General features: G+C 47.0%; 1 protein-coding gene across 1 annotated transcript in view; it reads right to left on the bottom strand.

Annotated features, from left to right (window-relative positions):
- Positions 1-27496, bottom strand: part of LOC119974459 (A-kinase anchor protein 13-like) — a 293182-nt gene that overhangs the window by 102296 nt on the left and 163390 nt on the right. The window contains 3 exon segments of the mRNA XM_038813369.1: positions 2948-3067; positions 23634-23718; positions 24174-24369. Of these exon segments, the coding sequence (XP_038669297.1) occupies positions 2948-3067; positions 23634-23718; positions 24174-24369 (401 nt within the window).

Raw genomic sequence — 27496 nt, forward strand, 5'->3', positions numbered from 1 at the left:
AATTTACAGCAAAGCAGGTCATTTGGCCCAACTGGTCGATCCCGGTGTTCATGTTTGAGATGAGTCTGCTCCCACCCCTCTTCACGTACCCCTGTCAGTGTAGCCTTCCACTTAAAAAGCAACGTGAGGTGGGTGAAATGGACAGATATGTAGCAGATGGAATTTAACACAGAGAAGTGGGTTTGTGCAGTTCAGATGTGACTGAGTTGGGAAGGATTTTCCCAATTCAGAGGTACTTTGCAGAAGATAGGGCGGGATTTACCGGCTGTTCACGCCAGCAGGAAATCCCGGACCCACGCCGGTGCATGGGTTTCCCAGCTACTAGGGGCGCTGACATCGGGAAATCCCATTGACAATCTACCGACCCCGCTGGCGGGCCACCGCATCCGGCGCCAAAAACACGCGGCGTGGTGGTCGGTAGGCCCGCCCTAAATGTCTACCCAAGTTCTTCTTCCAACTTGTAAAGTCTGCAAGGACAAACCCAAATGGTCATTGTCCACGTGGAACCCTACAGTCTGAGAGTTAGCAAGCTATTCAACATTTTAAGGCATCATGTCGGAGCCCAAGCTCGAGACCCTCCCCCAAGCTCTACCTTCCAGCAATTCAGCACCAGCACATCAACAATTTGTGTTGTTGGCGACACAGGGCGGCAGGTTGCACAGTGTTTAGCACTGCTTCCTTACAGCTCCAGGGACCGGGGTTCAATTCCGGCCTCGGGTGACTGACTGTGTGGAGCCTGCACGTTCTCCCCATGCCTGCGTGGGTTTCCTCCGGGTGCTCCGGTTTCCTCCCACAGTCCAAAGATGTGCAGGTTAGGTGGATTAGCCGTGTTGAATTGCCCTTTAGTGTCCAAAAGGCGTTACTGAGTTATGGGGATAGGGTAGAAGTGTGGGCTTAAGTTGGGTTCCATTTCCAAGTGCCGGTACAGACTCAATGGGACGAATGGCCTCCTTCTGCGGCGTAGGGGTTTTATCACCCCAGTTTTATTACAACACTGCTGCACAAATCAAATTACTTCACCAAATATAGTTTGCTGTACTCTGGATAGACCACTTGGTGGTATGGGACCTGGTGTTGCCCCTTTCAGGGTGACTACTGCTTGGAGAGAGGAACTAAAGTAATCATAGGAAAACCACCTAATGGTCCAGTCATGCAGGAGTGAACTCACAGGCAGTACATTTTAGACCTTTGAACGAAACAGATGGCCTACTCTACAAGTGGAATGAGAGCTCTTCCAGCCTCGCTAAAAGTCATGAAATATTACCTCTTCATGAATGACTCTAATTTAATAGTGTTTCTGAAGCGCGGTCATTACTGGGCTTGGAAACAATGCTCCCTGTACTGAAACAAAATTGAGAAAAGCTCGGTTTATGTGCACAGGGTTTCTCTGTTGGACTGCTTATCCAGGCATTCACTGGCCCTGAGAAGTGCTGGGAAATTATTGCTGAAAAACAATCTTCTGGGTACATTATATAGCACATCAGGCACTGCAGCATGGCTCATTGCCAGGATTTTAATTTATGATTTTTGGCAGCCAGTGCAAGCTAATGGCCAGTAAAATATATGGATATGTTTTTTCTGCCAGCTTTCTTCTCCCCCATTTCAAAGGCCCTGGTTCTTTGCTGGGATACAATGTTGGTTCTTGTTCAAATATCCAGTGAGCCGAGACAGGCTATCCAAACATGCAAGGCGTGACAGCTGAGCCCCAACCCATCACCACCAAATCTTTGCACCCATTTTCTAGCAGGAGTTGTGGAATAATCAGTTACAGTGGCACTACTGGCAAAATATTTCCATCTTCCTCGCCCAGGAGTGACTTTAACTTCAACACAATTCCCCTCAAGTCAGAATAATTAAGTATAAATGAAGCACCATCTAGAACGGGTGGGAACGGTAGCACAGTGGCTAGCACTGTTGCATAACAGCGCCAGGGTCCCTGTGTCAGCGTGGGTTTCCTCCGGGTGCTCCGGTTTCCTCCCACAAGTCCTGAAAGATGTGCTGTTACGTGAATTGGACATTCTGAATTCTCCCTCTGTGTATCCGAACAGGCGCTAGAATGTGGCGACTAGGGGCTTTTCACAGTAACTTCATTGCAGTGTTAATGTAAGCAATTAATCTCGTAATCATCTATAATCTCAACAGTGATAGCGCCATTTTTGTTATATTCTTTTACCCACATATTAAAATCCAAGACATGAACCAAAAATGTTTTTTTTAAATATATAAAGGTTAATTCGGAAAATGGAATATTTCATTCTTGAAAATGGCACGGGAAAATTGTAGGCTACCTGAGCTAATTTCAGGCTCGGAAATCTTTCAATTTAACCTTGTACTCTCTCAGTTGGTACCAACCCAAACTTTGGATCACCCAAGACTTTAATCATTCAGTGATAACCAAGGCGCTGGCAGCTTAAACTGAGTTCGGACATTAGACATATTTTCCAGTGAAACACCCAGACGAGAAGGACATTGAATAATGAGATTTTCCAAATTACATTAAGCTGGAACAAAGTGGAATACATCGGCAGGGCGTTTCTGAGTCTTATTCTTCTAGGTGGTCCGTGCAAGTAAAGTGCAAAACCATTTAAGAAGAATGCACTTATAATTTTGCAACACAAGGTTCAAGAAACCTTCCACCCTTAAAATGAGTTGGAGTTCTGACTGTACTTTGCAACAGATCCCAAAAGAGTAAATCATTCTACACGAACGTCATGGGATGAATGTATTCTATGTGTAGGCAAATCGCAACATCAATTATATATCAATATTAGCACAATTCCAGAAATATAGAACCAGCCATGATAAAGTATCTCAGAGTTCACAGGCCTATTAAGCAGGACTTTTTTTTCAGCCTCATTTATGTCACAGTCCTTTGAAATACTTGTAAGTAAATGCTTAAAATAACAAATTACAACAAGGTAGATACTTAATTCCAAGGTTTACTTACTATGTGACTCATCATCACTTGAAGAAGAACCAAGAGAAAAGACAGTTTTAGGCTTAAGAAGAAGTGGAGATATGTTCAAGGAAAAGGAGATTCTCTTCTTGGGCCTGCTGCGTCCAGGTTCTGTTAACAGCAGAATTAGAGCATGCATTTCACTGAAAGGAATGGAATCACAGGTTCATTTGACATCTGCAGACAGCTCCTGCGCGACGGGTGAAGCAAAATGTCAAGTAGCAAGGTGCAAAGGGTGAAGGGGTGCATTCAGATTAATGGGAATGATTAAATCACCAGGTGATAATTGGCACTCATTGTGAAAAATGAGAGAGAGAGAGTAGATCTAGACTTTAAGTCTGGAGACACTTCAAAGCATTCCCTGATTAGATTATAAGCGACAGATGAATTGTTTGAGGTAACAAAACCAATTTTAATCTTTTCTTATTTTAACACGGGGGGGGGGGGGGAGAATTCAAACCAAATTGTCCATTGGCTCCTCTGTGGGCACAATTTACATTTCTGTCAGGATTCGGTATGCAAAATGTATTCTCCCACTTATCTCTATTAGAAGAAGTGTTGTCACTAGAATTTCAGTTAAAACAAATTAGGGGGCATGCAAAATTTCCAGGTCGAGTCCACTCGAATTGTGAAGAAGCAGCATTAACTCCTTGCCTCCAAAGCTGGCTTGTCAGAAGACAGCATGTTCAGTATTTTAATGGAGAAATGGTGGGGACGGTATTGTTGGACCAGTTTGAGTGCATGATCGCTGTGGACCATGCAATAACCATACTGGCGCGCTGTTAAAGCAGATTGATTCACTTGCCATTCACAGCAGGGTTGTTTTCGTGCGGCGGCATGAACAGAAACAGAGAGCTGGAGAGATTGAAATGTGGCTCCTTGGTAAAAAAGGAGTATGAAATTGGTCGGTGACCATACATTAAGGCATTTGGCGATGGATAAGGTACTGTAAATGGGGCAGCAGTTCACTGAGATTGGGGGTGAAAGTGGGCTTATGAGGAAGGGGCGATGACCGCGGTTTTGTGAGGAGGTCCTTGACGTCGGTGCTGACTCTCTGCAAACGTAATTCATCAGGTGCCTTTTCTCTGTGCCTCTACCAATATTCCCCCATTATTTATCTAATTCTCTTTTGAAGGCTACGATTGACTAAGGCCTTCACCACTCTGACCGGCAGTGTATTCCAGACCCTAACCACTCACACTGTAAAAAATAATTTCCTCATGTGACGCAAGAACTGGGAGCAGGAGTCAGCAATTCACTGGAGCCCATTCCGCCATTCAATACGATCGTGGCTGATTTCACCGTGGCCTCAACTCCACTTTCCTGCCGTTCTCCATAACCTTTCAACCCATTACTAATTAAAAATTTGTCATCTCCTCCTTAAATGTACTCAATGTCCCAGCATCCACCAATATCTGGGGTAGGAATCCCACAGATTCACGACCCTTTGAGAGAAGTAACTTTTTCGCATTTCGGTTTTAAATCTGCTACCCCTTATCCTGAAACTATGACCTCGCGTTCCAGGTTGCCCCACAAGAGGGGCTGGTTTAGCTCACTCAGCTAAATCGCTGGCTTTTAAAGCAGACCAAGCAGGCCAGCAGCACGGTTCGATTCCCGTACCAGCCTCCCCGGACAGGCGCCGGAATGTGGCGACTAGGGGCTTTTCACAGTAACTTCATTGAAGCCTACTCGTGACAATAAGCGATTTTCATTTCATTTCATTTCAAGAAGCAACATCCGCTAGATGTCTATTTTGTCAATACCTTTTATCACCTTATATACCTCCATTAGAATTAGAATTAGAACAGTGCAGCACAGAACAGGCCCTTCGGCCCTCGATGTTGTGCCGAGCAATGATCACTCTACTCCAGCCCACGTATCCACCCTATACCAGTAACCCAACAACCCCCATTAACCTTATTTTTTAAGACACTAAGGGCAATTTAGCCTGGCCAATCCACCTAACCCACACATCTTTGGACTGTGGGAGGAAACCGGAGCACCCGGAGGAAACCCACGCACACACGGGGAGGACGTGCAGACTCCACACAGATAGTGACCCAGCCAGGAATCGAACCTGGGACCCTGGAGCTGTGAAGCATTGATGCTAACCACCATGCTGCCCCTCACATTAGGTCTCCTCACATTCCTCTAAACTCGAGTGTAGGCATAAACTGCTCAATCTCTCTTCAAAAGACATACCCGCTCATCTCTGGAATCAATCTAGTGAACTTGCTCTGAACTGCCTCGAATGCAACTCCATCCCTCCTCAAATAAATACATCCCTCCTCAAATAAGGGGATCAAAACTGTGCACAATTCCCCAGGTATGGCCTCACCAATGCTGTGTAGATTTGCAGCAACACTCCCCTATTTTCATATTCTATTCCTTTAGCTATAAAGGCTAAAATTCCAACTGCCTTCCTTACTACCTGCTGTAACTGCATGCCAGTTTTCTGCTATTCATGCACAAGGACACCCAGATCCCTCTGCACCGAAGCACTCTGAGGTTTCTCTTCATTTAGATAATAAGTTGCCTTTCCATTTTTCTGAGCAAATTGGATAACCTCACACTTATCTCCGTTAAACTCCATCTGCCAGATTTTGTCCCCCCATACCTAACTTATCGATATTCGTTTGTAGATTTCTAATTTCGTCATTGCAATTTTTCTATCCCGCCTACTATAGTGTCACCTGCAAATGTGGCAATTATATCTTCTATCTACATCCAAGTCATTAATATATATTGTAAATAGTTGGAGCCCGAGAACTGAATGCTGTGGCACGTCACTAGTTACATCTTTCCAACCAGAAAAGACACATTTATCCTGGCTCTTTGCCTTTTGTTGGTTATCCAGCCTTCTATCCAAGCTAATGAATTACCCCTAATCCCATGTGATCTTAGCTTGTGTATTAACCTTTTGCTCGGCACTTTATCAAACGCATTTTATCTGGAAGTCCAGATATACTACATCTACAGGGTCCCCATCATCCACTTGGATTGTTGCATCTTCGAAGAACTCTAGCAAAGTAGTCAAACACAATTTACCCTTCACAAAACCATGTCGACTCTGATGGATTGTATTTTGACTTTCCAATGTCCTGTTATTACTTCCTTAATCATGGATTCTAACAGTTTCCCAACGACACACTCCGATGATCTTAAACCAGCACCCTCTGGTTCTCAATTCTTCCACCACTGGGGAAAATATCTCCCCTATTTACTCTGACCAGAGCCCTCAAGATTTGGTATATCTTTATCAAATCTTCTCTCGGCTCCTCTCCTCTAAGGGATACAAAATATTCCAGGACAGGATTGAAAGATGGGTGATCAGCAGTTTAGTGAATAATGACATTGACACACCAGCTGGTAGATCTCAGGACTAGGGGCCAGGTTCTCCGATTCTGTGGCTGTGCGGAGCATCTGTGGCATTTTACATGGGAAAAATATCGGCGCTGCCCCCTCACTGACGCTGCGACGGGCGAGAGGCTAACAGCTGCGCCACGCAAAACCCCTGGCCTCCACAAATTAAATGGCCGGAGAATAGCCTGGTCCGTGGCCACGTGGCAATGACCTGCGGAGGTCGCACCGTAAAACATGGCGCCGGCCTTGCGCGGATCCGACCTCCCAGATAGTGCCCCCCCTGGCCACCCCCCCGCTTTCGCTGAAGTCCCCCCGGCCAGCAGCACGGCCGGCGGCGGACTGTGGAGGCGCTGGACACAATCCGCAGCCGCTATGCCGGGTTCCTCACGGCTGAAACCACAAGTGAATCACGCCGTCGGGAACTCGGCCCATCGGGGGAGGACCTTCAGGTGACGCGCTGAGGCCGTCCCGACAGTGTCCGGCACGCGCCACGATGACGGCGTTTTGGAAGGGGCGGAGCGTACCAAACCAGTGTCAAACAGGCGCCGCCCCCCCCCCCCCCCCCCCACCGATTTCGGCATCAAAAGGGATTCTCCGCCCGATTGCCAATTACGGAATCAGCGCCGGGGAACGGAGGATCCCATCCAAGATGTTTTGAAAAGAAAAGGGGCGAGTTTCCCCCGGCCCTGGGCTGGGCTGGTGAATCCCCGCAAACGGGCAACGACGCCCCGACCACGGGCCGCTCTACGCGGCCGGCCCGCCGATTCTCCGACCTGGATGGGCCGTAAGAAAAGAGCCGAGTCCTGCCGACGTCATTCTAACCTGCTGTGGGCCGGCGGGACCTCGGCATTGAAGGGTCGGGTGGGGACCTGTGGAGGGGGAGGGGGCGTCCGACCCGGGGGGGGGGCCTTTGATGTGGCCTGGCCCGCGATCGGGACCCACCAATCGGCGGGCCGGCTTCTCTGGCTGGGGGCCTCCTTTCCTATGCGCCGGCCCCTGTAGTCCTGCGCCATTTTGTGTCGGGGCCGGCACGTTGAATAGGCCACTGCGCATGCGTGCGTTGGCGTCTCTGCGCATGTCCTCGTTGGCGCCGGCGCAACTGCGCATGCACCGATCCCACAAAACACAGCTCACGCCGTGCTGGCCCCTGTAGAGGCCAGAATTAGTGCTGGAAGTGGCCCGTTCATGTCATCGCAAAACGCGACGCCGTTTACGACGGCGTGGATACTCGGATGCGGGATTGGAGAATCCCGCACAAGATGAGATCAGGAGGGCATTAGGGGACATAGGAGAAAAACTAGAGATAAGGTTGCCAACCCTCTACAATTGGCCTGGAGTCTCCAGGGATTGAAGATCAATCTCCAGGACATCGCTGGGGGATTTAGGAAAGATGCTAAGGGCATGGAAAAGATGCAGGAGAGATCCTCTAAGATGTCTCCAAGTTTAAAAGGCGCCTGTTATGGGAAACTAATGCTCCTTTTATTAGAGCAGGGAAAATGAAGGTGCTCACAATTTTAAGAGGTTAAGCAAGATAAACAGGAAAAAAGAACGACTGCCAATGGTGAGACAAACCCTAAATTTTAAGACTCTCGTCAAAAAGAATGAAGCAAGAAGTTAGGAGTGTTATTGAAAAAAGCAGAGGGACACAGGAATGGGATTTTCTCCCAGAAAGCATGGTTGTCACAAAATCTATAATCAACGTAAAGAAGAAAGGGAATTCGATAATCATTTGAAAAGCAAAATGAAGAGGTTTTGGGGAAAGAAGACCATGACTAAATGAAAAGCTTCATCAAAGTCATCACATACACTTTGGGCCAAATTTCCTCCTCCTGGCTTTATAATTCTGTGCTCTGTATTAGTTAGACGAGCCAATAAAGTTCAGAGTTGAAGCAAGTGAACCAGACAGCTGCAAATCTCACTTAGTTTAATTCTCACATAGTAGCAGTAATAAAACCATGAGCTACTCTCCAGTCATTTATTACTAACGCACGGATTTCTAAATTTAATATTGGTGCATCATCCAGTACTATTTGGTTACTTCCTTTATTACAACACAACACTGAGACACAGCTTTTCATTTTCTATCTGGAACCTTTTATGGGACTTGGTCGAGGTGATCTGCACAACTCGTTCGTTTAGCCCATCTCTTCATTGGTCTTGTGTTAGTTGACATAAACAAGAACATTTTCCAACAGCACTCTAACAAAACGCCACCCGCAATCATGTGGTGACTCATCTCTTATGAAGTGCTGACTTGTACATTGCTCATGTGAATTCAGTAAACTTAACTCAAAGTCACTGGCAGTCCGTATTTCAGCCTGATGCAAGTATTGCTCAAATTATGCAAAGGATCCATTCAAGGAAAAACAAACGAGCTCATCTATTTCCAAAGGAAGTGGCCAGACCTCAGTTTGATAGTTGCAGTTGGTGTTCTTACAAGACATCGACATTCTCAGAACAGACAGCCACTTGTCTTCACACTGCTTCCCATTATTCAACAAAAACTAGAAAGCCATTCATCAGCCAGCTGCATATGCTTTTAATCTTCGGTGTTTAATTTTGGTCAAGTAACTCGAACTATTTTTAGAAAGGCAATGTTAATTGCTGTTTGCTGCAGATGACGGGCATTAAAATGATTTGAGACTAGCCCAGGCACCTTTGAAGGGCCATGTTTCTCCCACTTCAAGCGCAGCTGCCAATATTTTCAATCTGCTGCAATAAATTAAGGTGTAAACACACACACAAAGCGTTACTTCTTGGCGTCGGAACACTGGATGCACCGTTAAGTTTTGCAAAGAGGTTATTTGTCCTGACTACCCCTGGCAAACTTCACAAAGTTTAACGGCATTGCTCTGGTGCCAAGTTAGTCTCGTCAGCTACCGACACAGGGCCATCACATAGCTGGTGACAACACCAAAGATGAACTTGGCAGATTAGTCCACACGCACAGCAGTAGGACTCTGCCTTAGTGACTGCAACAAATTTAGCTTTATCTTTACATCCAGCTCAACAGTTAGCCACTTATATTCATACTACCTCCTATTATTCATAGATTCCCATTGAGCTAAACACAGCCAGCATGATGGGAACTGGTAACCCCAGCACGGTATTAAAGACGCTTTGAAACATGGATTGCCCTGATCTCAAAACCTCAGGACCCAAAGTCTGGGTCTCTTCCTGAGGCATACCACACAGGAGGCTATTCGGCCCATTTAATCCATGCCGGCACTTTGCAGAATAATCCAGTCAGCCCCATTTCCCGGCTTGATCCCTGTAGGTTTATTTCCTTCAAGTGCCTGTCCAATTTCCTTTTAAAATCATTGATTATTTTCCCCTTCCAACACCCTGGTGGGCTGGTTACAGGTGCTTAGTACATCCACGTAAAAATATTCTCACTCACATTCCAACCCCACTGTCGCAAACCTTTTGTTTTTAAAAGTCTGTTTTTTTGTATTCCTCTCCTCTGGTAAAGAACCTTGGGTGATTAAAGGCATTTAAGGTTTTGTTAGCTAAAAATGACAGTCCTCCCGAGATTGCTGTTCATGTTTCAGTGTCTTCCAATCTTTATCCCCAAGGCATTTTTTAGGAGGATGAATGCGGCGATCTCGAGTTTTATATGGGCCGGTCAAGCCCCAAGGATGAAGAAGGTCCTTCTTGAACGGGGGTGCGGGGAGGGGGGCTTGGCCCATCTGTTATGGGCCAGGGTTTAGAGAACCCCAAAGTGTATCATGGAGTTCACCTGACCCAGAAAGTTTAATAGATAGTGGTATGGGGAGCACACGGCCCACTCTACAGGTGTGGTACAGCAGAAATGTATTTTTTAAAAGCAAAACTATGTTTATTCTATTAACTCAAGTTAACCTTTTTAAAACAAACAGTGAACATCTTAGCAACCATTAATTCAAATACAATCCCCAAAGAGTATAACACTAAGTAGTCCTTAAGCTATCCTTTTAACATCCATAAGACTTAAAAAAACCTTTAAACAGAAGCACATCAGGTTAAAATCACTACTGAGAGCAGATATTAGTTTTAAATCACCAAAGGATCGATTTACAGTCTTTAGATTACAGAGAGAGAGACTAATACCCTTTCTGGCTGTGACTGCAGCTATCTAGCTCTGAAAACAAAACTAAAACACACCCTGCAGCAAACAGCCTCAAACGAAAGTAAAAAGCTGACAGACAACCCAGCTCCACCCACACTCTGACATCACTAATAAACACCCATTTCGTAAAGATACATTTCTTAAACACCCATTTCTTAAAGGTATTCTCACATGACATCCAAACTTTATTAATTACTACTGGGCGGCTAATATATCGATGGTGAGGAAATGGGTAGTGGGGGAGGGGTCGGTGTGGGAGCAAGTGGAGGAAGCATCTTGCAAGGGCACGGGTTTGAAGGCTTTGTTCACGACACCTCTGCCATTCTCACCGGCTCCGTACTCCACAAGCCCAATGGTAGGGGCAGCCCTGAGAGTGTGGGGGCAATGGAGGCAGCACATGAAACTGGAGGGGACGTCGGTATGGTCACTGATTTGTGATAACTACCGTTTGATTCCAGGGGGGCTGGACGGGGGCTTCAGGAGGTGGCAGCGGGCAGGGATGGAGAGATTTGGGGACCTCTTCATTGAGGAGGGTTTCCCGAGCCTGGAGGAGCTAGAGGAGGAGTTTGAGTTGCCGGGTGGGAACGGGTTTTGGTACCTGCAGGTACCGTACTTTGTTCGGAGGCAGGTCCCGAGCTTTCCTTGCCTCCCACTAAGAGGGCAGCAGGATAAAGTATTGTCTAAAACAGAGATTGGGGAGGGTCTTGGAAATATACAAGGAACTGATGGAGTGGGAAGGGGTCCCAAATGGGGAGGTGAAGAGGAAGTGGGAGGAAGAGCTGGGAGGGTGGTTGAAAGTCGGGCTCTGGGCAAAGGCCCTGAGGAGAGTCAATGCATCCACGCCGTGTGCCAGGTTTAGCCTGATCCAGTTCAAGGTGGTGCACAGGGCTGATATGACTGCGGCCCAGATGAGGAGGTGTGGGGTAAATCCTGCGAATCATATACACATGTTCTGGGCGTGTTCGAGGCGGAGGGGATTCTGGCAGGGATTTTCAGATGTCATGTCAGAGGCCCTGGAATGAAAATCGCTTATTGTCACAAGTGGACTTCAAACTAAATTACTGTGAAAAGCCCCTAGTCGCCACATTCCGTTGCCTGTTCGGGGAGGCTGGTACGGGAATTGAACCGTGCTGTTGGCCTGCCTTCAAAGCCAGCGATTTAGCCCTGTGCTAAACCAGCCCCGTAGGGAGGATGACTCAGAGTCCAGGGTGGGGGTGGGGGGGGTTTTGGCCTTTGACTCCTTGGTGGCCTGGAAACGGATTTTGTTGGGATGGAGGGATTCGCGGCCTTCAAAGTCAGGGGTTTGGGTCAGTGACATGGTTTCTTAAACTTGAGAACATTAAGTTCGCCTTAAGGGATTCGTTACAGGGGTTCCCTTGGAGGTGGCAGCCATTCATCGACTTCTTCAAGGAAAATTGACCACCAGCAAAGGGGAGGGGCGGGGGAAAGGGAAGACATGGAAGGGACGGATAAAGGCAGGGAATTTAAGTTATGGCTAGTTAGGGTTTAGGGATGGGGCAGTTGGGTGTGTTATTGCGAGGTTCTTGCATGTGTTGGATTTCTCCGTTTAAAATGTTAAAATTATAAATGTCTCAATAAAATATTTTCAAAAAAAAAAAAAAGTTTTTGTTAGCTATTGTTTTATTCCCCATCTCTCCACCACGCTGGCTAAGATCAGCGAGCATAATAGAAACTGATAACTGAACCCAGGAAAGCACCACGTCTAAGACCACCTATTTCTATCTCCATAACATCACTGGACTCTGCTCCTGCCTCAGCTCTTCAGCTGCTGAAACCCCTCATTCATGCCTTTGCTGCCTCTAGGCCTGACTATCCTAACGCACACCCAGCCAGCTACCCACTTCCAAAACTTGAAGTCATTCAAAATTCTGCTCCTGGTGTCCCAACACACATCAGGCCTCGCTCACCCATCGCCCATGCTCGCTGACCCACATTGGTTCCTCGTTCGAAAAATTCTCAGTGTTCAAATCCCTTTGTGGCCTAATCCCTCCCTACCTGTAATATCCTCCAGTCCTACAATGCTCCAAGGGGTGGCACGGTAGCACAGTGGTTAGCACGGTTGTTTCACATCTCCAGGGTCACAGGTTCGATTCCCGGCTTGGGTCATTGTCGGTGTGGAGTCTGCACGTTCTCCTCGTGTCTGTGGGGGGTTTCCTCCGGGTGCTCCGGTTTCCTCCCACAGTCCAAAGATGTGCAGGTTAGGTGGATTGGCCACTGTAAATTGCCCTGAGTGTCCAAAAAAGGTTAGATGGGTTTACTGGGTTAGGGTGGAAGTCTGGGCTTAAGAAAGGGTGCTGTTTCAAAGGACCGGTGCAGACTCGATGGTCCGAATGATCTCCATATGCACTGTAAATTCTCTGATCTCAGCGCTCCTCCAAATCTGGCCTCTTGAGCATCCCCCATTTTAATCTCCACCGTTGGCGACTGTGCCTCAAAATCGACCTGGGCCTTAAACTCTGGACTTCCCTCCCTAAATCGCTCTACCTCACTTTCTTCCTTTGAAACCCAACTCTATGATCAAGCTTTGGTCACCTGGCCTAATATCAGCTTATGAGGCTCGGTGTCATACTTTGTTTTATAATGCACCTGTGATGTACCTGGGGATGTTTTCCTATGTTGTGCTTTATAAATGAAAGTTGTTGCTGTGTGAAAACAGTCATTTAGTTTTCTGGGATCAAATATTTATATAAAGTCTTTTGATTTGGTTCTCCCTGGAAGGAATTGGGGTGACGTGCATTATGTGTGACTAAGAGTACGAGTGCTAACAGGAACTTGAAAACTTCCCTTGAAACAGACAGAACTAAATGTCCATAGTCCAGTTCAATTACAACATGGTTGGCAAATTACATTTGCCCAATGATGCAAACCTTCTGAAGTGTAATTCTTACTTATCATGGGGAAGTGATTTTCTCAATGGCTCTGCGGCTACACACAGACACAGAGTAAGGTAGTGAGCCATTTGGTTCGCCAGGTTTTGATTCCTGCCATGTGGTGAGCCAGCATATATTATGATGCCAGGACATCAACTGGCCCCAATATCCCGTAAGGCTACCCAAGTTAGCAAGAGAAAAGACAAAAGGGGAGGCACGGTGCTTAGCACTGGTGCCTCACAGCGCCAGGGACCCTGGTTTAATTCCGACTTTGGGCGATTGTGTGTGTGTGGAGTTTGCACGCTTTCCTCGTGTCTGCGTTGGTTTCTTCCGGGTGCTCTGGTTTCCTCCTACAGTCCAAAGATGTGCAGGTTAGGTGGATTGATTGGCCATGCTAAATTGCCCCTCAAGGGGCAGCACGGTAGCATGGTGGTTAGCATCAATGCTTCACAGCTCCAGGGTCCCAGGTTCGATTCCTGGCTGGGTCACTGTCTGTGCGGAGTCTGCACGTCCTCCCCGTGTGTGCGTGGGTTTCCTCCGGGTGCTCCGGTTTCCTCCCACAGTCCAAAGATGTGCGGGTTAGGTGGATTGGCCAGGCTAAATTGCCCTTAGTGTCCTAAAAAGTGATGTTAATGGGGGTTGTTGGGTTACTGGTATGGGGTGGATGCGTGGGCTTGAGTAGGGTGATCATTGCTCGGCACAACATTGAGGGCCGAGGGGCCTGTTCTGTGCTGTACTGTTCTAAAAGTGTCCAGAAGGTGGGGTGACTGGGTAATGGGGATAGGGTAGGGACTGGGCTTAGGTAGGGTCCCCTTTTGGAGGGTCGGTGTAGATTCAGCAGGCCGAATGGCCTCCTTCTGCACTTTAAAGATTCTGTGTTTCTATGGAACATCAAAGCCAGATGAGCAATGCTAGAAAGTGAAAATACCAATGTTGAGTTAATGACAGCCAGTCTGGGTTTGTTCCCCCCACCCCCACACAAGTGTTTGAGTCACATCGAGAATGGCCAGCTGAGTTGTCAATGTGATAGCTGACAATCCAGTGGAACCACAACACAACAAACCTTCACGGAGTGGAACGGAATTTGGCAAATTTAAAGAGACTATTGCTGTGGCTAATATTTTGGTTCAGCAAATGCAATGAATTTTAGCTTTTCAAAACTATGAAGCACTTTTGGAATGATATTACTGTCATACCAGAGAAGGTCAAATCTAGTAGCATATGGTAATACAATGATTACTGCGCAGAAAGAGAAATCTGGAGAGTTTAAATCTCACTTTCTCCAGTAATGTAATCAGCTTATCAATTTGTGTCCTTGAAAATTTCAAATAAAAAATCTAACTCATATCCTGCAGAATGATACTGTAAGCCATCACACATTTTGAAAGTGGGGTTGTATTAATGACAGACTGTGCAGGGTAGGACACAGCCAGTATGTTTCCACCCACGTAATTTACAAGTTTTCAGGCTTTGAGGAAGGAGTTTTAAAAAGTGGCAAGGCAATAAATTACAACCTTGCCAGAACTGAAAATGACCTGCAGTACAGAATAGTGTGCAAAACAAAAACTGCACACAAACATGGCTGTTGGATTCTTAGATCTGTAGTGCTGTGCTGCTCTTCAACACCGTGGTAACTTCGGGTGAGAATTAACAGCCAATAATGTCATATTTCTGTTGCATAACTAGGTTTCGCTTCCAGAATTTCCCCATTTGCGTTCCAAGGGCTGGTTTCGCACAGTGGGCTAAACAGCTGCCTTGTAATGCAGAACAAGGCAGCAGCGCGGGTTCCATTCCCGTACCGGCCTTCCCGAACAGGCGCCGGAATGCGGCGACTAGGGGCTTTTCACAGTAACTTCATTGATGTGGAGATGCCGGCGTTGTATTTTTTTTTAATGTGTTTAGGGTGGAAACTGGAGAAGTGGAGCATCGTGAGGTTATCCGCGGGCTTGCGGTAAAGCAAAGTGCTGAGGTGACCGTCCTTGATGGAGACGAGTGTGTCCAAGAATGCAACTGATTTTGGAAAGTAGTCCATGGTGAGTCTGATGGTGGGTTGGAACTTATTGATGTCATCGTGTAGTCGTTTCAGTGATTCTTCGCCGTGGGTCCAAAGGAAAAAAATGTCATTGATGTATCTGGTGTATAACGCCAGTTGAAGGTCCTGTGCAGTGAGGAGGTTTTGTTCAAACTTGTGCATGAAGATGTTGGCATATTGAGGTGCAAATTTGGTCCCCATGGCTGTTCCGTGCGTCTGGATGAAGAACTTGTTGTCGAAGGTGAAGATGTTGTGATCCAGAATGAAACGGATGAGTTGCAGAATTGCGTCTGGAGATTGGCAGTTGTTGGTGTTGAGGACTGAGGCTGTTGCAGCAATGCCGTCATCATGGGGGATGCTGGTGTAGAGTACCGAGACGTCCATTGTGACGAGGAATGTTCCTGGTTCAACTGGTCCATGGGTGCTGAGTTTCTGTAGGAAGTCTGTCTTCTCGTGACAGAAGCTGGGCATACCTTGTACGATGGATTTCAAGGTGCCCTCGATGTATTCAGAGAGGTTCTCACACAGGGTCCCATTGCCTGAAACGATAGGATGGCCTGGTGTGTTGGCCTTGTGTATTTTCGGAAGGCAGTAGAGATCTCCAATGCAGGGAGTACTCAGACGAGGAGGAGCATAACAGACATCTACAGACGTTGAAAGATGCCCTCGTACGAATGCGATATGGCGCTCAACTCATCGATCGACAGTTCCAACGCGCCACAGCAAAAAACTGCACCGACCTCCTCAGAAGACAAACACGGGACACAACCGACAGAGTACCCTTCGTCGTCCAGTACTTTCCCGGAGCGGAGAAACTATGACATCTTCTTTGCAGCCTTCAACATGTCATCGATGAAGATGAACACCTTGCCAAGGTCATCCCCACACCCCCACTACTTGCCTTCAAACAACCACACAACCTCAAATAAACCATTGCTTGCAGCAAACTACCCAGCCTTCAGAACAGCGACCACGATACCACACAACCCTGCCATGGTAATCTCTGCAAGACGTGCCAGATCATCGACATGGGTACCACCATTACACGTGAGAACACCACCCACCAGGTACGCGGTAGATACTCGTGCAACTCGGTCAACGTTGTCTACCTCATACGCTGCAGGAAAGGATGTCCCGAAGCGTGGTACATTGGCGAGACCATGCAGACGCTGCGACAACGAATGAACGGACATCGCGCGACAATCATCAGGCAGGAATGTTCCGTTCCAGTCGGGGAACACTTCAGCAGTCAAGGGCATTCAGCCTCTGATCTCCGGGTAAGCGTTCTCCAAGGCGGCCTTCAGGATGCGCGACAACGCAGAATCGCCGAGCAGAAACTTATAGCCAAGTTCCGCACACATGAGTGCGGCCTCAACCGGGACCTGGGATTCATGTTGCATTATATTCATCCCCCACCATCTGGCCTGGGCTTGCGAAATCCGACGAACTGTCCTGGCTTGAGACAATTCACACCTCTTTAACCTGGGGTTACCCCTATCTCTAGATCTGTAAAGACTTAATTCCCTGCAAATGCTCGCATTCTAAGCATGGTCTTGCATCTTTGAATTTGTCTATATATATGTTTCTGGAACATACCTCTTCATTCACCCGAGGAAGGAGCAGTGCTCCGAAAGCTAGTGTTTGAAACAAACCTGTTGGACTTTAACCTGGTGTTGTAAGACTTCTTACTGTACTAACTTCATTGAAGCCTACTTGTGACAATAAGCGATTATTACATTATTATTATTATAATAAATAGGTGAACAATCTATTTTTCTCTCAACACAAATCAATTCTCTCAAATGTAGTAATCTGCATTGCTGGTTGGTTTGAATATTCCCGTTTTGCACAAGACTGTGCAAACACTGGCATGGAGGGATTACCAATAGTTCCTGGACATTCGGTAACATTGGTTTTGAGGATTGCACCTTTCCCATGGACTCTTCGAGTTAAGAGGAAGCAATGATTTGCGTACAAGTGTCATTTAAACTGTAGGCAACTTCTGCACAATTTTAAATTTCCAGCACAAATTTTGGAGTGTGCTCAGAATATGTGAACTCTGCAGAAACTTAAGCATATATAATTTTGTCTTCTGCATAGATCAAAGATTGTCATATGCTCTCGTACTAATTTTACTTTTGTACTTTAAAAAAAAACTTTTGTCAAGTGCAATATTCTCAACTTGTCAAATGACCAATGTTCCAAGAGAAGGCAAAGAAAATGCTTCAAAGACACTCTCTCCTTGAAGAACGGCAGCATTGATATTAATGACTGGGAGGAGTTTGCTACCAATAGAATGTACTCTGGGGGGGGACTTGAATGCCCATCATCAATGATGGCTCACTACCACCACTACTGGCCAAGCTGGAAGGGTACAGCAGGATACATCTGCCAAACCGGGCCGGTGGTAAGGGAAGCAGGAGGGAAGAGCCGACTACACCCCACGGTAGCATGGTGGTTAGCATCAATGCTTCACAGCTCCAGGGTCCCAGGTTCGATTCCCGGCTGGGTCACTGTCTGTGTGGAGTCTGCACGTCCTCCCCGCGTGTGCGTGGGTTTCCTCCGGGTGCTCCGGTTTCCTCCCACAGTCCAAAGATGTGCGGGTTAGGTGGATTGGCCATGCTAAATTGCCCGTAGTGTAAGGTTAATGGGGGGATTGTTGGGTTATGGGTCTACGGGTTACGTGTGTTTAAGTAGGGTGATCATTGTTCGGCACAACATCGAGGGCCGAAGGGCCTGTTCTGTGCTGTACTGTTCTATGTTCTATGTTCTATCTGCCAAACCGGGCCTGTGGTAAGGGCAGCAGGAGGGAAGAACCGACTACACCCCGTCCTGACCAATCCACTTGGCACAGATGCATCCGTCAATGGGTAGGAATGGCCACCACACTGTCCTTGTGAAGTCAAAGTCTGGACTTCACACTGAACATGCCCTCGATCCTACCATGGCGCTAAGTAGGACAGATCCAACGCCTCACAACTGGGCACCATGAGATGCTGTAGGCCAACCACAGTAGCATTTGATCGACAAACTGTAATGTCACGGCTCAGCATATCCCTCACTCTACCATTACCATCAAGTCACAGAAAGTATGGGAGGGCATGCAAGGAGAAGAACCAGACTTACCTAAAATTGAGGTGTCGACCTGGCGAATCAACAACACAGGAACATGGGAAAGTGCATGCGATAGTGTGTGCTAATGATCCACAACCAACAGTCAAACTTTGCAACCTGCCGCGCACGAGTCATGAAAGGCGGTGGACGATTAAATAACCTAGTAGGAGGAAGCGCCACAAATACCCTCGCCCTCAATATGGGGTAGCTCAGCACATCAGTGCAAAAGATAACACTGAAGCATTGGCAACCATCTTCAACCAGACGTGCTGAGTGGATTCTCCATCTTGGACTCCTCCTGGGATCCTCGGTATTACAGACGCCAGGCGTCAGCCAACTGACTCATTCCACATGAAGTGGGCAGCTGAAGCCATCAGATACTGCAAATTCTCCCCCCTCGCGCCCCAACCTTCTCAAGGGTAACTAGCAAAAAGCAAATGGGGCACTTCGAATCCAATCACCTTGTGAGGACATCGTGTCCCGTGTACCCGAAGAAATGGGGGTTGAGATTAGCCTGGGCGGACACATGAAGACCCATGGCAGAAACTCGCGATCCTGAACAGAGGTCATCCTCGAAGCGAGCGACAGTCGCCCAGGACAGATCTTGCTTTAAATCTTTGAAGTCAATTACTGTGGGAAATTAAAGATAAAAGCCATTCATCTGTTTCAGTGCAGGTAAACTGGGGAAACTGCAGGTTGGCTGAAAATGGGATTGAGCCTAGTTTTGATGTTACAGCCAAATGCTCTGCCACCACTTGCTACCTTGAGCCCATCCACACACAGATGGTTCCCCCTTAAAATGTTAAAGTTTGTTGTTAGATTGGTCTTTTAGCTAAATTTAAAGAGAAACATAGACTCTATCAAAGATCTGTAAGCTCATGGAAACCCAACCTCTCTCGACATTGAATATACAGCGCTATAGGACCCAGAACATTGGCCCAAAGAGAATAAAAACAATTTTAAATCCTAATAAAATTCGAGTGTTGGAATCTTCCTGCTCTTTTCTCCCCTGTCTTTTATTTCAATTTTAATTTTACTCCGTCCAAATAAAATTACTTAGAATAATTTAGCCTTGCACTATCCCACAGCCTGTCTGAAATCACTTTGCAGACAATGGGCGGGATTGTCCTCTACCCAGCGGGGCGGGCGATCCGGCGCCGAGGAGTGGCGTGAACCACTCCGGCGTCGGGACCCCCGGAAGGTGCGGAATCGCCGCACCTTCAGGGGCTAGGCCGGCGCCGACGGGATTGGCGCTGAGCCAACCAGCGCGGATGGGGCATGGCGGCGCGCCAACCGGAGCCGAAGGGCCTCTGCAGGCAGGTGCAAGTTGGCGCATACGCGCGAGTGCCAGCGTGCGCTGGCGTCACCCCAGTGCATGCGGAGGGGGGTTAATCTCCGCACCTGCCATGGCGGAGGTTCACAGCAGCCGGTGTGGAAGGAAAGAGTGCCCCCACCGCACAGGCCTGCCCGCGGATCGATGGGTCCCGATCGCGGGCCAGGACCACGTGGGGGCACCCCTCGGGGCCAGATCCCCCCGTGTCGTCCTCCCTCCCCAGCGTCCTCCCGCGTCGCGTCCTGTCCCCCTGCGTCGCGTCCTGTCCCCCCCCCCCCCCCCCCAAGGGCCACCCGCAGAGCCAGGTCCCGCCAGTAAGTACCAGGTCTAATTTATGCTGGCGGGACTGGCCTAAATCGGGCGGCCGCTTGGCTAATCGTGGACTGGAGAATCGCCGGGGAGGGGGGGGGGGGGCGCTTCCAGCATCCGCCGACTAGCGTGGCGCGATTCCGCCCCTGCCAAACTCCCGGCGCCGGAGAAGTTGGCAGGATTCACGCCCCCCCCCCCCCCCCCCCCGGCGATTCTCCAGCCCGTTTGGGGGGGGGGGGGTCAGAGAATCTCGCCGAATATCTTTGGAGTGCAGTGAAAATTGGCCTACAACAGAAAAATCATAAATAGCAGAGATGAACGACAAATTTGAAAAAAGGGAAGTGAGAAGGAAGGGAGTGAAATAGACTTTACGGACATGAGGCCCAGTGTTTTTTTTTAAATTTCAAGGGAAGTGAGGCCATAAGTTTTATCGCCCATTCCTAATTGTCCTTGAGAAGGTGTCAGCCATGGCTAAATCATTAGCACTCTAGACTGAATCAGAAGACTGTGGGTTCAATTCAAATCAAGGAATTTTTTTAAATTTAGAGAGCCCAATACATTTTTTTCCACTTAAGGGGCAATTTAGCGTGGCCAATCCACCTGCCCTGCAAATGTTTGGGTTGTGGGGGGGGGAATCCACCTGCCCTGCAAATGTTTGGGTTGTGGGGGGGAGGGGGGGCAAACCCACGCAAACACAGGGAGAATGTGCAAACTCCACACGGACAGTGACCCAGAGTCGGGATCGAACCTGGTACTCGGCACCGTGAGGCAGCAGTGCTAACCACTGCACCGCCCAATTCAAATCAAGGTTAATACTCCAGTGCAGTGCTGAGGGTGTGCTGCACCTTCCTTTGGAAGAGACATTAAACCGAAGACCCATCTGCCCTCACAGGTGGATTTAAAAGGCCTCATGGAATAATCTTCAAAATCTCACAAAAGAACAGATATCTGATCATTGTCACATTGCCTGTGGGCAACCTGGCTGCCATGGTTCCTGCATTATAATGGTGGCCACATTTCCATGCATTTCATTGGTTGCAAAGTGCTTTGGTCCATCCTGTGGCTGAGAAAGGTACGATATAAATCAGGACCAATGCTCGCGCACACACGCATGCACATCCTAGCCAAGTGATTATTGTTTAAGTGTCGTCACTGCTGTTTTGTCGGCAGACATCAAAGCCAATTAGTGAACAGCAAGATCCCGTCAACGTAATCATTGTGTCAGCAGTGTTGGCTGAAGTGCTCTGGGAGGGATCCCTTGCTCAAGCAGCTCGTGGGCGGCACAGTGGTTAGCACTGCTGCCTCAGCTCCAGGGTCCCAGATTAAATTCTGGCCTCGGGTTACTGTCTATGTAGAGTTTGCACATCCTCCCGGTGTCTACGTGGGTTTCCTCCGGGTGCTCGGGTTTCCTCCCACTATCCAAAGAAGAGCAGGATAGGTGGACTGGCCATGCTAAATTGACCATATAGTGTCCAAAAGGGTAGGTGGGGTTACTAGGATAGGGTGGAGGTGTAAACTTAAATTGGGTGCTCTTTCCAAGGGCCATGCAGACTCGATGGACCAAATGGCCTCCATCTGCACTGTAAATTCTCTGATTCCATGATAGCCCCATGATGTCTTCAGAATCCACCAGGCAGTCCTTGAACATCTCATTGAAAATACAGCACTACCTCAGTCCACACTGGAACATCAGGCTAGGTTATGAGTACAAGTCCTGGGGAGGGGGACTTGAACCCACAAGTGTACAGATCTGAATCAGGTTGGTGAACATGTCTTTAAATGTGAAACAATCTACTTCCCCTTTGCTTCCCTTAGTTCCCGTTTTCATTGATGCTGTGCCTAGGCTTTGATGAAGTTGAGTTCTTTGCAGCTATTCTCAGTCAACCAAAGGTCAGAGTTTGACCCGTTCACATCCATTATGCAGGCAGGTCCACTTCAGATGTGTCCACACAGGAAAAGCCTGCGATTGGATGATTCCCTTTCCACAGAGATAGAATAAATGACAAAACTTCTTGTTCTTAAGTGCTAATCTGCAATCCTTGAAAGCTCAGGGCCATGACATGGAGACATTTTTAAAAAAAAAGAGAGTGTTACATTGATGACAGAGTGAATGATTCATATGTAATGATCTTTTGAACCAGCCTCTTCACCCTCCAAACCATAGCGGTCTCTCCCATACCCATCAATTTGGACGATTCCAGACCCCATGAAATTCTTTGACCACTCGTACCTGCTGCTTTCTGCCATGCACACTTTGGATTCTGACTATCGATACCTGACAACCTGAAGGAACTGGCGATCCCATCAGCTGCCATCACCAATCTCTCAAGCTGGTGCAGCAACGTCTCACTGAAAGGATCGCGTGAGATTCCCTCATCCCCACTCAATACGCCAAACAACTGTCCACTGTCAATATCGGTCACAGTGACGCTTTTCTCCCTGAAGGTGAAGGTCATAGGTTCAAGGCCGACTCCAGGATACAGCACATGGTTAAAGATGATGTTTCAGCAAAATAGAGGGACTACCACATTGCTAAAAGCGTTGTGCCTGTTCAGATGATAGTCAAAACTCCCACAGCAGGATTCAGAAGAGTATGGATGATCTTTCTGTCCATCCCATCATTCATCGTCAACCAAAAGCCATCAAAAATAGATTAATTGGTAATTTATCTCATTGTTAGGACCTTTAGTGTGTGCAAATGAGCTGTCATATTTGTCACCAAAACAACTGTGATTGAAATTCAAGGATAATTCTTTGCCTTGGATGCACTTCAGGACTGCCTAAGGGGGGCAGCACGGTGGCTCAGTGGATAGCATGCTGCCTCATGGCGCTGAGGTCCCAGGTTCGATCCTGGCTCTGGGTCACTGTCTGTAGAGTTTGCACATTCTCCCCATGTTTGCGTGGGTTTCGCCCCCACAACCCAAAACATGTGCAAGGTAGGTGGATTGGCCACGCTAAATTGCCCCTTAATTGGAAAAAAATGAATTGGGCACTCTAAATTTAAAAAAAAAAAGGACTGCCTAAGGGAATGAGAGAGGAGATATAAATTAGGCACTCTTTTCTATGTTTGATGCTCGCTCTGTTGCGAGTTAGTTTGGCTCACAGTTCCCACACAGAGGGTCAATCGCCCGAACGCCCCCAAGGTTGAAAAAGGGGACATTTTTAATTCTTCAGAGTTTGAATACATGCATACTGGTGAATAAGTGCGTGAAGTTTTGGTAAGGTGTCTTTTATGGTTAATATTGCTTATGGCTATTGCCCGTCAAGGTGCACACATGAAAAATGGCTTAGGTTAGGTTGTTTGAGGGTGGGTAACACCTCTGGAATCATACCACAGCAAAGAGTGAACAATTTAAAAAGGTGAAAGATAAAGTGTAAAAATAAAACCTACATGTGTCCTCTTAAAAAAAAAACCTCAAGACATTCAAGCATTTCCGTTTTGGGTTGCTCTCAACACATGCGCCATTTTAGTTATTAATCTTTACTGAATTGTCTGTTGTGATGCTGGAAGTCCAGTCAGTACTTACTGTCTGTGCTTGGTGGGCCAATAGCTTGCAGTGAAATGGATTTAGTCAGCGGAGGAGCAGAATGTGGCTGCACTCTCATCAACTTCTGGAAAGAAATAACATATTTGCTGTTGAACTGTATTTTACCGGTTGTACCATCAAGTTCTATAACTCCCAAGTAGACCTACACACTCAGTTAATGGATTAAGGGAGTGAATGTAAGTACCAATCAATCAATCACCAGAGTTATTTAAAAGAGATTTACATATTTAGTAATGGCACTATAATGTAATGCTGAGCATTAATGAAATGACTACACTTCCAAGGTACTTCATTTGAGTGCAAAACGTTTTGGGACATTCTGAAATTGTGAAAGTATGTACATATAAACATTTTTTTCACATCAGCATTGATACAGTACAATGGTGTAGTGGCTTCTGTGCTTTAACTAGTTCTTCTTCCCCCTCTAAAGGGTCTTGAGCTTTCACCCAAGCTGTCCAATTTTAATGAGATAGTTGATCTGCTTGCTCATGGTCCGCGACATTAAAATGGTCACTTTACCGGGTTTTCAAACACGCTGCCCTCACTGTGGTCAGATTCCATCTCTTCCTCAGTCAGTGAGACGAGCGATCCACGCTCATCGGTGCTGATGATTGGGGCCCGGCGAGGGTCACGGGAATTCCGCAAGACAGACTCCACAGCGTGTGACGTTTCCTTGGTCACCTCGCTGTCATGTACCAGTCCTTCCAGGCTGTAACTGAATACACATAGGACATACTCAATTAATGCATTCAATGGCCATTAATTCACTTGTTGCAAACACAGAGGTAAACCCATACCAAGTATTGCTTTCCCAAAATTTGTGACAGGTGCAGGAATTAGTTTCCTGCCAAAGGCTAATGGTGCAAGGTAGGGGAACAATAATGCACTGACATACACAGAGACACATCTCTGCAATACCGTCACCTTACCCCCATCCCAACAGCGGGAGGAACAAAGAAGGTCGAGGGTGGAAGCAGGCCAAACAGAATGGTCAGGGAAGGAGAAGGTGAGGAGGTGCTTCAATGGCAGGAGTGCGACTGACAGTGGATTAGGGGTGAGAGGTCGGTGGCGCTGATGACCACCGATTAACAGGTTGGGGTGCGCGGCCGGTGAGGCAGTCGAGATGGTGGGAGGTGAAGCTAAGGATAAGTTCCCTCACCACGGTGACCCCCTAGGACTGGGCAAGGATGAGAGGGAACAAGGTACTGGCGAGGATGCAAGCCCCAGCGCTCTGGTCGAGTGGTCATTTGTCAGTAGCGAATGTGGAGGCCGGGAAGGTGAGCACCGGCGTAATCACACTCGAGAACTAAACAAGCAATCAGTCACTTAACGACCTTTCGAAAACACGGGAATTGTCTTTTGATACAATCGATATTATCAATGGACGTTTGTCACCAATTAAATGCGGGAAAAGCAGTTGCGCACTGAACGTTAACCTATTTTGCTCATTTCCAGATGCCAAATAGTTTGATGTGCACTTCTGGCATTCTACTCTTGTTGTGGAAAATTATGTTTCTTTTGGCAAGGAGGTCAGAGGAGAGGAATAATAATCTTTGCAAACGCTTTCGAAAAGAAATACTTTTGCGTGGGAAAAGTGTAGGACAGTGATTAGCAGCAAGATTGGTGACAAGATCTTGAGACTAGATCTATTTGTGAAGGAATTCAACAATTTCAAAAACGAATGCACATTTAACACACAAACTCTCAGTGCGTACGCAGCTTCAGATTTGGGGCAGCATCAACGACCAGCTCCCGTGCTCTCAAACATGCCCATGAGCATGCAACAGCCATTCACGGCCAACAGGCAGATAAACGTGCTTTGAACTTTCAACGGGCGAAAATGCCGATTTTTAGCATAACTGAGAAAGTGTGAAAGCTGACTGTGTGTCCAGCTGAGCAGCAAGCCTCGGAGATGCAGGGGCATGAATGTACTCCCAACCACTGTGCTCCCATGCCGGGACAGGTAGACACAACAAATTGTACTTGAAGCAACTTCTTAGGTTTGATTTTAACCGTCAGTCATACATCTGTTTTTTTTATCAGTTTTTATTCTTTACAAGTTCACATGGATCTTTTCGGGAGGTGGGGGGTTGGGTGTGGACGTTGTGGGAGGCAAATACATATTTCACTTTCTTCACAAATCACTCGAACATCCCCCCCACTGCAGCCGTGAATCAGATCAGGAAGTTGCTGCCAGCACTACTTGTAGCTGGCCACAAGGTGTCACCCAACAGCAGTCTGGAGAAGACAACCCCTAATCTTCTTTCTCTCCATCCACCTTTCCCATTGGAAGCAGCTCAACCTCCATACATTGCCCTCCCCAATAAGCAAACAGGAACTCAGCTTTCTTGAGTGTTCTCATGTTCCTCTTGCGCTGGCCCTCCAAATCTTATCGCACCATATTGGGGGAATCTCGCGAGGGGCCCTCCCCATGCAGGTTCGGTGAAAACCATGAGCTAGAAATGAATGAAATGGCATCTTTGTGCCAACTGCACTTTCGGGAAATACTATCCTCTATCCAGGTGCTGGCAGATCTGCTGTGTGTTTCCAAAAAAAATGTTCTGTTTGTAGTTCAGAGTCATAGCAATCGTGGATTTTAAAACTCTTTTTATTTGAAGAAATTGTCCGCTTATGATGCGCCAGATACGTATCTATTCAATGTTCCCACCCCTTCAAGCTGGAAACACGTACAAAACCATCTGATCTGTATTCAGTGCCCCTCACAGTTCATACCTTCTGACAAGGCCCTGTTTTTCCAGAGGGACACCAAGTCATGGTAGGAGAAAGGATCAGAAACAAAGGAAAAACAATGACAGAGAAAGATTCGATGAGTAGCTTATTCAGAGGAAATTTCAGCAGAAGTCTTGCTGCAATGACACCATGAGATTGCATTCAGAAAATGTTAATCGTTTTGCGCACTCGCTGGCTTTTCCAGTTGGCCATAACCGGGCAGCGCATATTTGCTTTCCCACTAGGTTCAGCACAGAAGATGTTATTCACACGGAAGTCAGTGTGTGCTTTCAGGGTTCTATAACAGTCTTAATCCATCTCTTCAAACTCCTCGCAAACCACTACCACTCAGCTCTATAACCAACCTCGTTGCTGCTGTCGGACACGCCAGTGGATTTTTCAAAAACATATTCTCTGTACATGGCAAACACTGGGATTTATAGCACATCTAGTGACTAGTCCACATCAGAATCTGAGATTGGAGTTACTTGCAGGTCAGTTCAGGGCAAAGGCAAGTTTCTCTCACTACAGGGATTCGTGAGTAGTTGGTCCACTAATAAATTGTCTTTATTTTTCTTGATTATTAACACACAAGTATGCCAGATTTCAACTCTATATGAATTCAACTCCACAACGCATCAGATGGATTTGCAACTCGACCTCTGGACTGCTACCCACTCCTACAGTCACCCCACTGTGACATATGTGGAATGCCACGAATATAAAGGGTTAATGTAATATCATAATTGACCACTAGATGGGGATAGATGCAGAACTATAAAGCACCGACTCTCAGGTTTCGGGGAGAAGTCTGGAGAGGAGAGCAGAGGAATGAGTGAGAGAGATCAGAGTACAGTTAAAGATAGAGTGTAGAGACTAGTGTTAGTAGAGTGTAGATTACTAGATTATTGCTTGCTGTAGGAGTAAGTGATTGAGCTTTAATAAGTAGTGTAATAAATGTTAGCTTTGCTTTTGAACTTAGCTTCTGCGGTCTTTGTGAACACTACAACATTATTCCAGCTAATAAGAATCACAAAGAACACCACACCCATTTCTTAATGTTACTCAGAAGACAGAACTCAGAACCTTTTAAGGTTTAAAAAAAAAAAAAT

Source organism: Scyliorhinus canicula, chromosome 12 (assembly GCF_902713615.1).
Source record: "Scyliorhinus canicula chromosome 12, sScyCan1.1, whole genome shotgun sequence".
Taxonomy (NCBI): domain Eukaryota; kingdom Metazoa; phylum Chordata; class Chondrichthyes; order Carcharhiniformes; family Scyliorhinidae; genus Scyliorhinus; species Scyliorhinus canicula.